The sequence below is a fragment of the Pogona vitticeps genome, chromosome 6, assembly GCF_051106095.1.
Source record: "Pogona vitticeps strain Pit_001003342236 chromosome 6, PviZW2.1, whole genome shotgun sequence".
In the NCBI taxonomy this organism is placed as follows: domain Eukaryota; kingdom Metazoa; phylum Chordata; class Lepidosauria; order Squamata; family Agamidae; genus Pogona; species Pogona vitticeps.
Window position 1 is genome coordinate 16,272,897 of NC_135788.1, and position 12,614 is coordinate 16,285,510.

A 12,614-nucleotide genomic window follows, 5' to 3' on the forward strand; every position below is an offset into this window, starting at 1 on the left:
CTAGAAGTCACAGGTTGTCCACAGGTTGTCCACTGTCTGTCTTGTTTTAGAAAAAGAGTGCTGCTTCTATACCGCCCCATAGCGCTTCAAGCACTCTCTGGGTGGTTTACAAGTTAATTATACAGGCTACACATTGCCCCCCCAGCAAGCTGGGTACTCATTTTACCGACCTCGGAAGGATAGAAGGCTGAGTCAACCTTGAGTTGGCTACCTGGGATTGAACCCCAGGTCGTGAGCACAGTTTTGGCTGCAGTACAGCGGTTTAACCACTGCGCCACGAGGCTCAGTGTTTACATAAGGATCATATGGTAAGAAATAAAATAATGGAGGATTACAATTGGGATTAATTTTAAACTTAGATTTACCCTAAATCCACAAGACACACACACACACAAAAACCCCAAGTATTTAATGAATAAGTGATAAACAGTACATTGTTAATTATTTATAAAGTGTCTGATGTCCAATTTGTTGTCATTACTGTTACAAGAGGATTTAATTCTTTCAAAGTGATTAGAGTAAAATTCTCTGCTAGTGCAGGAGCGCTGGATTTACACTCTTGCGCAAGCAGTTCCACAGGTTGTGTAACAAAAGCTGCATTGAGTATCATCTTTGCTAACTCTGATAATGTGCTGCCCTTAGTACAAAAGGTATTGCACTAGCACAATCACATCATTGGATACAGGCTAATGAGTCTAAAGGAATTCCATTTTGACTATACAGTGATGCCTTGCTTAACGGGTGCTCCGTTTGACGAAGAAATTGCTAGATGTCGATGTTTCTGCGATCGCAAAAGCGATCGCAAAACAATGTTCCCTATGGGGGAATTTCACTTTGTGATGATCGGCCCTGCTTCGGGAACCGATCATCGCAAAGCGATGATTTTCGGCCAGCTGATCGGCAGTTTCAAAATGGCCGCCCGCTCTTTTCTGGTACTGATTCCTTACTGCACAGGCAGCGAAAATGGCCGCACTATGGAGGATCTTCGCTGGACGGTGAGTTTCAAGCCCCTAGGAACGCATTAATCGGGTTTTAAAGCGTTTCTATGGGCTTTTAAAAATCACATTACGTTTTTGTTTTACAGTGATTTCGCTGGAACGAATTAACGTCGTAATGCGAGGCACCACTGTACTTCTCTGTTCTTATATTTATTTTTTACATGCATTTGACATGACAAGATTGATGCTTATTTGAGAGACTTTCACACATTTTGATAACATTTCCTACATCCTAAGAATGCACCAATTTCACCTGTTGATTTCTAGGTCAAAGGGCTGAGAAAAAAGAAAAACTATTCAGAATCCTATTTTCATCATTCATTGGGAACATTTCAATGCAAGTGCTATAATGAAGCCGCCTAGAGTGGCCTTAAGTGGCTAGATAGGCGGGATATAAATAAAATAAATAAAAATAATAAATAAATAAATAATATTTTTTCCTCCTAAATTTAATCTCAGCCAATCATATAGAAATGTGATGGCGCTGCAATACTACACAGTGAATCAAGCTAGGCTATTTGCTTTATTCATTAAAGGCAAATGAAGCCCATTTGAATTCAGGCAATGAGTTTCTGAATAAGCAAGTGCTATCACTGGATTTTCTTACAATGCAGAAATTCCTAGTTCCAGAATTGTTTAGATGATGGGAAGAGGGTAACCTTTTGGTGCTGCTGAACATTTTCATGTTCTTTACAAAAAGAAAAAAAGAAGGCTGACACTTAATCAAAACTTTTTTAATTAGATATAAATCTTATTTCTTGTTGTAAAGGTATAAAACGTCTTTCTTTTCCTTTTTATATGATTTTTTTTTTAAAAAATCAATTAAAAAAACAATCTAAACTTCGGCCTATATGTTAGCTATGTCATTAATGTAAGAAAGTAGTATTTGATGAAAACTGCTTTGGAGTGAAAATCCCTCGGCACCTCTAGTATGTTTCACTGAATGTGGAAGTGATCATCTGGGCATTTTCTGTTTGTTTTTGCTTTTCAAATGTCTGTTTTTGGCCATTTCTGGGTCCAGCCCAGCCCATATGATGGCTGGGAATGAGAATTTGTCCCCTAAGCCTTCTGACATTGCCTACTTCATATAGAAAAGGCAGCAAGTACTCTCCTTCGAGCCACATGGTGCCCTCTGCTAGTTCTGTCTCTCTTTCATGTTCTTTCATTTGCCCACCAATCTACTGCGAAGTCTTCAGCCACTTCAGAACAGATGCTCTGGGGCTTACATTCCTCTCCTGCTAATCACAGTTCTTTTTCCTATCGGTTTCCTTTAAAACACACATCAGGTTTGAAATTCTCCTTCATTCTCTCCCTTACCATTTTCCTCTCATCACAGAAACTCAACAGATTTATCATACCGTTTTTTTGGTTTTTCCCAGCCCATAGTACCCATATTAAATTCTGTCTCAGGTAGTTTGCTTTTTTATTCCAAAATCCCAGTCAAGTGGTGCACGATTATAGCTTTGGAGTGAGGTTCTACTCCCCATGAAACTCGCAGAGTAACCTCTCTCTCACTCCCCTATGCACACTCAAATGCTAACAGTTGTTGCAGGGAGAAGGTGGAATGAACAAATGCTATGTATGCTGCCTTGAAGGAAGGAAGGACGTATGGATGGATGGAGGGAAGGAAGGAAGGATAGACGGAAGGAAGGAAGGAAGGAAGGAAGGAAGGATGGAGGGAAGGAAGGATGGATAGACGGAAGGGAGGGAAGGAAGGAAGGAAGGAAGGAAGGACGTATGGATGGAAGGAAGGATGGATAGACGGAAGGGAAGGAAGGAAGGAAGGAAGGAAGGAAGGAAGGAAGGAAGGAAACTCTCAGCCATCACTACCATCCAATGATGTAGGACAGTTACATCAGGACACAGAAAAGTTCTCCCAGATGTTAACAGGCATAGGTAAAGAGAAAGGAGAAGGAGGTTGCTACTTTTGGTCACAGCCATGTTCTTAACCCACTTTTGACATAGATTGCAAATGAATGGGGAAAGACCAGTTTGTAAGTTCTAAAAGTTCTGAATTGATTCCTGGTTTGTTTCACAAGTATCATCAAGCTTTGTTTGTACATAGTACATCTATGTACTTTCACTCTCAAAATTCATAAACAATATACTGGAGGTAGGGGTGGAGAAACGTACACATTTTTAACACTTCATGAGTTTGGTAACTCTTGTTCCTCATTCTGCTACCACCTAACAGCAACCTTTGATCTCATGACACCAGTAGACCAATAAAACCAACATCCTCCTGTTTCATCAGGGCACTTTAACAATTTCTCATTTTTGCCCTTTTCTGAATGCTCTCTGATCATAATTTTTATGCTGTACAACCTGCAACATATTTCAAGCTCTTTCTCAAACAAATCTGTGAAAAGTCTTCCAACTCCTCCTCTTATTTTTGTTTTGGTGAAATGTAAAAACTCAGTGAATCCCATAAAGTACATATAAATAATTGTATTTATCATTCGTAGGGATAACTTTTGACGCTTCCTTCCAATACACCTTTAAGGAGGTGCAATATATGGTAATGCCATTCTACAAAGAGTGAGACCAACAGCCAACTTACCCTGATCTGGTGTCATTGAGGGAATGACTTGATGATGCTACCAGCTGCTTTGGTGAGGAAAGGGAAGCCCTACGAAGTTGCTTTGGCGAACTTGGCACTTCATTGAAGGAGGAATCATGGCCTGGAAATGAGAAGGAGGTGGAATTCTCTGATGCAGAAGGTAGATCGTATCTACTGAAAGAACTAAGCTCTAGAATTTTCCTCTCACTGTCCTCATTCAAACGTAGTTTTTCCCTTTCTGGAGAACTATCCTTGTCATGCCGAGAACAATCTTTAGAGTCTGAAGCAGCAACCCTCATCTCTTTATTTTCAATTCTTGAAGAGCAGAGAGAACTAAATTCTTTACTTTCATTCTCCTTTTTCTCACTCTTAGTTACTTTCTTCTCAGCCACACCTTGCTCCTTCCTTGTCCGGGTGTATTTGGATGAATATTCTGAGTCCACATCTGAATCAATTGAGAGTCCGTATTTTTCGGCCAACTGGCGTCGCCTTTCTGCCTTGTACCTAGCTATTCTTTCTGCTTTAGATTCAAGTGCCTGGGCATCCATGGCTAATGGACTGTATGAAGGTGGCTTTGTTCTTCCTCCAGTGGATTCTGCTTGGTATCGGGATCTAGACTGATTGTCTACTGAAGACCGTGAAGCTTCTTCTTCATTTGATCTTCCTATAACAATACAGAGGAATCAGCTGCTTCTACTGATTTTATCTCAGTAGTTCTTTATGTTTTAAAAATATAATCAACACTTAGTATTAAAGCTTATCCTATCTATCCAATTGAGTGATTAAATTTACTTCTATTCCACATTTCCCCAAGAAAAGGACCCAATTTGTTTTCTACAAGATTTACTTCTACATGACTCAGTACTGAGTATAAATTATAAAATTTGTTTCTCAATATATGCTAGCTAGGCTATGAAATTAAGCAGAGCTTCTATGAGCTCAGATATTCTAAAACACTTGACCAACATTTGCATATACTAATTTATTTCTTACCAAAGTGAGGACTATATGGATCTGTTGCACGCATGTATCTTGGTGTATCTTCTTCTAGCAAGCGATGTGTGACCAATCCAGGACAGTTTTGTGAAAGGACAGGCTGAGCATCACTTTCTATTCCCTCTAAACGCCTAGCTATCCTCTCTTTCCTGTGAAAGGCAAAAGAGGTTATACAAGAAATATTGCTTCAAGATAACAGGTGGATGAAATAATTTCTCACATCAGTCTTGGGTAAAAGACAACCCTTCAGATCTTCTGGGCATTCTGCTCCCATCAAGCCTAAATAGCACAGTCAATAATATGGTGATGCGAATTGTAATTCATATCTAGAGGGCCACAGGTTGCCCATTTCTATTGTCTGGGGTCATCTGAACTTCGATAAAAACAGAGGAAGATATAGAATTACCTTTTCATTTCCAAGGTAGCCTGCCCGTTTGGTTCAAAGAGTTTTCTCAATTCAGAAACTAAAACAGAACAAAACCATATACACAGAGATTAGAAATCTGAAACTATTCATTTTGCAGATAAAAATGCTTAGATATTTTTTGTGGGTACAGTATTAGCAAATAAGACACCTGCAAAAATAAAATAGTTATATCTCTGCCAGCTGAGTATTCCTTAGGACAGTTTTCGACTCCTGAGGTGCCACTACTGAAAAGACTACACAGCTTATCTGAAAATGGTAGCACACAGAGGAGGGACCGACTCTAAGCCATAGATGAACCACTGTGCTTAAGGTAATATTTATTTTGACACCATGATGAAATCTGTTTTGACTTCCATTTCCAAGACAGGATTTTGACCTGGCAGGGAGGTGAAAGCTCAGGTCCTAACCAGTGGAAGAAGACAAGCTTGTGGATGGTTGTGGTTGTTATGTTCCATCAAGTAGCCTCCAACCTATTACGAATAAGCAGTCTCCAAAATGTCCTTTCCTAAACAGCAAACTCAAACCTGTGGTTCCCTTTAGATAGTAAATCCATTTCATATTTGGTCTTCCTCTTTCCTGCTGCTTTCAATATTTCCCAGCAATATTCTCTTTTCCAGGGAATATTGCCTTCCCATGATGTGCCCAAAGTATGTCTATTTTATGGCGACCCTATACATTACTGACGCCCAGAAAAGTCCTATAGTCAACAGCCCTGCTCAGCTCTTGCAAACTCAAGGATGTGGCTTTCTTTGTTGAGTCTGATTTTACTTGACAGAACATATTTTTACTGTTTGGATGACTAACAGGCTAGCTCTTTGGCAACCACACCACAAGTTCTAAAGAAGGCCTTTGGGTCTATATGCAGTCATTTCCCCACAGACATCAATTTTTTAGATGCACTGTTAAGAGGCGAGGGTCTCTGTTACATAAGTAACACTATACTTAAGCCAGTAATAATTTAGGTGCAGGCTGAGAACATAAACCTGTTTTTATTGCTATCAATGGAGTTGTCATCATACTTTGCATACTGAAACAGCTGGGATTTTCCCCGCTGCCTGCCCCTTCTCTCCCATCTTTTAGAGAAAATACAGCTAGAGTCATCCCATCACTAAAGCCAAGTATCTTAATTATTTTCCTTTAACATGTGAGATCTGCAACAAAGTTGTTGTAATTTATCCCCCCACTTGCCAGAATATGCTCTTCTATTCCAGACCCCAACACCAGGGTGATCTTTCCTACACTACTGAAGCATTCTGCACAGTCTTACGTAACGCTAAACATACTCATGCCAGCCAATATCTGCATTAAAAAAGGAAGAACACACACACCACTCCCAACGGCAGGGCCACAGAGCTTGCCTGGTGGCACTACTGATGCCGGGGATTCTATGGCAGTTTTGCTGGACTAAATAAAAACAGTGGCCTTGTGGAGTGTGATCCCAACGCTTTCCTAAGCATGAACGAGGCAAAAATAGCACAGATCCAGCCTGTGCGGCATGGCACTCTTTCCACACTTGAGATTCCAGACAATCATATCACTTACATAAGTGAACACGTGACCAGAGATTCTCCTAAAGCAACTACATCCCCATGCTCTTTTACACCTAGCAAACAAGTAGCATTAAAGCATGTACTTCCCTTTACGTTCTACATAAAATTCCTTGGTGTCTTTTCAAGCCTCACCTGTAGTGCCTTGGCTTTTCTTGTTTGTATTGGGTTGCAATACTTTTTAAGTTGTGTTTGTGAGTTTTTGACATTGAAATCTGTGCATGTTTTGTGGCACGCGATTCCTAATATGTGCACTTTTTCATCCATTTTTCCTACTTTATGCAGATTTACAGTAAATGCATTTCCCCCCACTGCTTAAAATATCTATATGCATTTTTAAAAAAACACCCTGAAAGCATTATAAGTGGTGTCCATTTATTTGCTTTCCATTTGAAAAGAAAATTTAAAAAAATCAGTAGTTTGCTGTTTCTTCCCAGTGCTGGGAAACAGAAAGCTATGCTCGCACTCTTATTAATAGCCTTATTAAACACAAATAGGATAAATTAATTTTTTAAATGGTCATAAAATCCTTATATAATTATAGTTCTCATTCACTGATGTGATTCTCAAAGTTACTAGTAAATCCATGAAGAACACTGTCCATTAGATTTCGCTAACACACACACATTAACTATTTTCACAATCCCACAGAGAGGTATACACTTTCACACAGACATGCTGGGCCCCTCTGAACATCAGTATAAACTTTTGACCATGAAGAGCACAATAGACCTATAACGCATTATTGCAACACAGCTGGAAAATACAGAACATTTAAATGAGAGAGAAGCAACTTTTTAAAGATGTGCAAACCGGTATGTATTAGCACCAGCTTAGTTTGGATATCTTAGCCTCACATTTTTACACAGCATTTTCCTACGACTACCTGTCTCTCCACAACAGCTAAAAAAAGTCGAGGTCTTAAAATCCATTTACTGTGTTTCCCCCGGAAATGTTTCAATGCATTCCTATGGGAAATGGTGCTTCGGCTTACGATCATTTCAAGTTACGTCCATCTTCTGGAATGGATTATGGTCGTAAATTGAGCCACCACTGTATTATGGGAATCTGGCATAGATCAGACATTTTCAGGGAAGCAGTTTGGCTCCAAAGGATCCAGAGGAAAAAAGTGGGAAGGTTCTAGTTTATGGTTATTAATAACCCACTAATTCCCACTACCAATCCAGTTTATGTCGTGACCGCTGGATGACAACTCTTGTGCAACACAGCTTGATTCATTTGAGAGAGCCATCTAGAAAAGCGATATTTTAAATGTAAACAGTAACACTTTACAAAGCTGAGACAAGTAACCTATTATCATTAACAAAGCGGATTTTTTTTTTAAGGTCAGTGTCCTTTTGCTTTTTATTGCATGAACAGGGGAAATCATGGAAGTGGCCATGGCTAATAGAACATAGGCTGGGTGCATGTTAATTCCATGTCTCTTTGTGTAAGTTGGTCCTCCTCAACTCACCCCAAATGCTTCTGTAATCTCCTTTCCATGTGTGATAAAAGGCAAAAGGATATCGGATTTAAGTGTTTCATAACATTGCTCATAGTGTTTTGTTTTATTGTTTGGTTCTTTTGCAGGGGAGGGGGCGTGTTAAAAAACCTAGGAAAGTGGCCTGCCAGTTTTAAGGAAATTCCTGCAAGAGTCTCCCATAAACATGCCATCCTTTAGAAAACAATGAAGTAGGTATGTTTTGTTAGCAGGCACATACAAAGCATTATCAGTTGCCATGTTATTGCACTCAGTGAGAGCTGCCCTTGAAAATAACACAATTTAAAATGTAATTTTATATATTTTAAACTATGTTAATGGTTTTGTACTGTTTTTCTGTTTCATTCCCCCTGGAGATCTTGTAATATAGGAGAGGATATAAATATTCTACGTAGAATAATAAGTATCTGTCACAAAAGGGTTTTGAATGTTGTCTATAAGGAATGCATGTCTACCCTGAGCTTTTGGAATGATTTTTTAGAATACTTGTTAACAAAAAGCAACCTTGTACTCACCTTTTGGCAGCACAGCTAAAAGGCTGGCATCAATATCTTTGGTGGTGTTTACAAGTTCTTCTTTATCCTCAAATGAAAATTCTTTCTGAAAACTGAAACATCATCACTGAGTTGTTTTAACAGAAGAATGGAATATTCCGATACCACTCAGATTATTCTATGGCATGTACTTTTTATCACTAGAAACTCTAGTGTCACAGATTAAGGATGCTTGAACAGGTTGTAGGATTTACTCGCAATAACGGGAAGGGTTAGATAATACATCCCACGTAGTCTACATTTCATTCCATGTTCTGCCTTCATTTGCTATGTTGGTCCTTGATTCCTTAGTGTACAATACTGCTCCTATTGAATTTTCCTATGTTTTTATTGGACAACTGAGTATACAGAGCTCCAGTTCTTGGCAGCTATGCTGAACCTCATCTTCTGCTTATTTGAAATCATGCAGCAATCTCCACACCATATTTATGTTTCTTTTAATCTTCTATAACTTTGGGCTATACCATGATTTCACTTCATTTTAAAGGACCATCTCAATGGCTGCTTTTGCACAAAAACTCACATCCTGGCATGGCAGGAGGTCCCTACAAGAGCTTGGAGCTGCCTAGACACACATTGTTGACCAGACTGTTCATTGAAGCCCACCTGTGTGAGTGACAGGCATTAGAGGTTCACTCTCCATGTTTGTTCTGAAACAAAATTTAAAGGTTTTTTTTAAAATCATTAGAACTTTAAGGCATTTGAGATGAGAATATCCAAAGAGGTGACTTTTAGAATACAAATGTGCAATTTATATATTTATTTCAGATGTTTCTCTGGGTTCCTTCATCACCAAAAACAAGGCTGCTGGCCACCAAAGAGAGGTGCAGAATTTTTTTGAATAGAAATGCAGTATACGATTCTTAAAATACACAGTTTTGTAGTTAGAAAGGTTAAATTTAGTGCAAGTCAAAAAATAGTATGTACTGAGAAAGCTCCTGAGATATACAGTGGTGCCCCGCTTGATGACGTTAATCCGTTCTGTTAAAATCACTGTTAAGCGATATTGTGGTCAAGTGAAAGAAAAAAAACCATTGAAATGCATTGAAAACCAGTTCAATGCGTTCCAATGGGCAAAATACCTCATCGTCCAGCGAAGATCCTCCATAGGGAAAGCCATTTTCGATCGCTGTCTTCCGGAAATAGGTCCAGAAAACAGAAGGCAGCCATTTTGAAAACCCAACGATCAGCTGTAAAGATCGTCGTGAAGCAAAAAATCGGTTCCCGAAGCAGGGAACTGTTCGTTGTGAAGCGGATTTTCCCAATTGAAACACTGTTTTGCAATTGCAATAGCGATTGCAAAAACCTCATCGTTAAGCGATTTCGTCATCTACCGGGGTAATTGTCAAGCGGGGCACCACTGTAAAAGGACAGATCATAAAGTTTTCTGTAATCCCTATAAAATACCGGTTGAACCTAAAGGGGTGGGACTAAGAAAGAGCAGGGTTGTGAGTAAAAAAAATGGATCAGAAAGAGTGAGAAAGCTACAGAGGCCAGAGCTGTTATTGTCACTTAGACTGCTGAGGCCCTTGACAACTTAATTTATATATATTTGTGTTAGAGGACTGAATCCACATAATGAATTCATAAAATGCATACAACAGAATCGATATTTTATTTTAGGGTTTTGAAGATTCCACATCTGGAGCTGATTCTTCTAGGTATTGGATAGCCAACCCAGTTGAGAAAGGTGTCTTGGATTTTTATCTGAATTTCAATTCAAAGGAACACTTGAACTAAACAATTCTACAAGCAACTTCTGTACTGGCATTGCTGCCTAGGGCTTGGGTGCACAAATTGCAGCATTTTGTTGTTGTTATCATTGCTTGTGTTGCCTGTTATATAATTGTGAATAAGACTCATTTTGTGAAGTTGTGTTTGCAAGGTTCATCAACAGAAACCTAAGTAAGCAAATAGTACCACAGAACTTCAAAGTGTTACATTTGCAAGCGTCACTGGGAATAATAAACTACACACACAAGAATGAACCCTTATATTGGATGTTAATTAATCTGGAATGACTTAACACCCTTTTAATAGACAGCAGTTGTAATAGTTAATGTAATTTAAAAGTCTCATGCCACTTAACCCATTAACATATGTTGAATAAGTGGAAAGAAATCAATCTTTAATTTTTAAAATTTATTTTATTTATTTATTTTGAAACTTGGTTGGATGGGTTAATGCTTGGTTTCGGCCTGGGCAAGACAGGCCCAATAGAACTATCTATATCGCAGTAGCCAATTCTCTTTTTTAACATGTTGATGGAAAGACTAGTAGAAAAGTCTGACAGTAAGTAGGTTTATGCAGATGACATAAGTAATTAATCCAAGTTAGATTTTTAAATGTTGTGTGCATACTCCTGATTAGGAAGCTATTCTGCTTTTAAAGTTATATTATGCTTCAGGCTTGGAGGGTTATTCTGATTAAATTTTAGTGCCAGATTTTCCTGTAAGACTCAGGACATGTCTATCACATGCTCACTGCTATAGGCTAAGAAGTTAATATATTCTTCAAATAATGCACTGAAAAAAATGAGCATGGCTCCTAAGATATAAGCAGCATAATTTTATTTTGCTTTTTGCTTTTTATATCATTTTATTTTTTTGCTTTGAAATAGCCTAAAACATGGCACACATAATTATTATTCTTTCATGTGATCATAGAAGCCTCAATTCCATGTCAGTCAGTTTTTATGCTAATGTTAAACCCCCAGTGCTTTTGAATGGCACTGAGTATTGATAAAGCTTAAAACCAGATTATTTGGCAAGAAAAGACATCCTATTTTTAAGACCTATAGATGAAGCATCATTTGTTGAGGCAACATCACTTGCAAAACTCACATTTTACTATTCGTAGTAAAGACAAGATTTCTAACAATACCCAGTTGTCTAACTCAATTACTTATGGCAGATCTGCTAGATCTGTATTGCTTCCCTTTCTTGCATTTTCCCCTCTGGCATGAATCAGACAATGATACGATTTTTCCTGTTATTCCTGTCCTGCAAGTCCTTTGCTAGAGATCTAAATATTTCACATCAGCTGGAAGAACAAAAGATAAAAATACTCCAACTTTCTAAGTCTGTAATCAGTTTATGCAAATGACTATGAAAATAAGAGTGCCACATTTTTTTTCTTTTCTTTCTTTTAAGCTTCTTGAACACATTTCTATGAATTTATGTAAAACTGTGAAGCCTAGTTCTATGGGTGGAAATTTTATGGCGATTTTGCAAATGCTTGAAAAAAGACCTGCTTTCTAAACTAGCTAATTAAGAACAAATTACTAGGCTACCCAATTGCACCTCTGCTACATTAGCTACAAGGTGAGTGATAACTTTGGGGAAAGAGGGAATGCTTTCAGATAAAAAAGAATAGGAACAACTCTCTACTGCTGTGACAAGCAGTCTTTTCATATCCGTCCTATTAACCCAATTATCATTTGCAACAGTAAAACCCCAAGGAAAACTCCACTTTGACATTAGGGCTTAGTGTCAGTCACAAAAGCATCACCTTGAACTCCTTCATGGATAAATAACAAAAATGGATTTTTGAAAAGGAGAAAGACAAATACTCAAATACTTCCTTCTTTGCTTTCCCTTTTATACATGGTAATAACAATTCCAGTTATCTCAGTGTCAGTCCTAGTGTAGCCGAAGTGGGACAACTACAAGACCTCCAAAGTTTGCATTGGGGGGGGGAGGGGGCATTTAAGAAACTCTAAAGCAGTGGTGTCCAACCTTTCCCCTCCAGATGTTCTTAGACTTCAACTCCCAGAAATCCTGGCCAGCAGAGGTGGTGGTGAAGGCTTCCGGGAGCTGTAGTCTAAGAACATCTGGAGGGACAAGGTTGGACACCAGTGCTCTAAAAGATGGGGAAAGAAATTGGAACAGCCCCACAAGAGTTCTGTGTACAGTGGACCCTTGACTTACAGACGGCTTGACTTACAGACTTTTTGAGTTACAGACTTCTCTGGCTGCAAAATTTAGGTTTGACTTGCAGACTGAGATTTGACTTACAGACCAAAAAAACCC

The 12,614-nt window shown here is 38.7% G+C and overlaps 1 protein-coding gene across 35 annotated transcripts in view; it reads right to left on the reverse strand.

The window, feature by feature from the left end:
- The window catches only part of SVIL (supervillin), a 171,403-nt gene that overhangs the window by 66,366 nt on the left and 92,423 nt on the right, over positions 1 to 12,614 (reverse strand). For all 35 annotated transcript variants that reach the window (XM_078378609.1, XM_078378592.1, XM_078378610.1 and 32 more), the window contains 4 exons: positions 8,545 to 8,636; positions 4,961 to 5,018; positions 4,552 to 4,703; positions 3,559 to 4,222 (listed from right to left, as the gene is read on the reverse strand). In XM_078378609.1, the coding sequence (XP_078234735.1) occupies positions 3,559 to 4,222; positions 4,552 to 4,703; positions 4,961 to 4,968 (824 nt within the window). In that variant the 5' untranslated portion in view covers positions 4,969 to 5,018; positions 8,545 to 8,636. The remainder of the gene's footprint in view (positions 1 to 3,558; positions 4,223 to 4,551; positions 4,704 to 4,960; positions 5,019 to 8,544; positions 8,637 to 12,614) is intronic.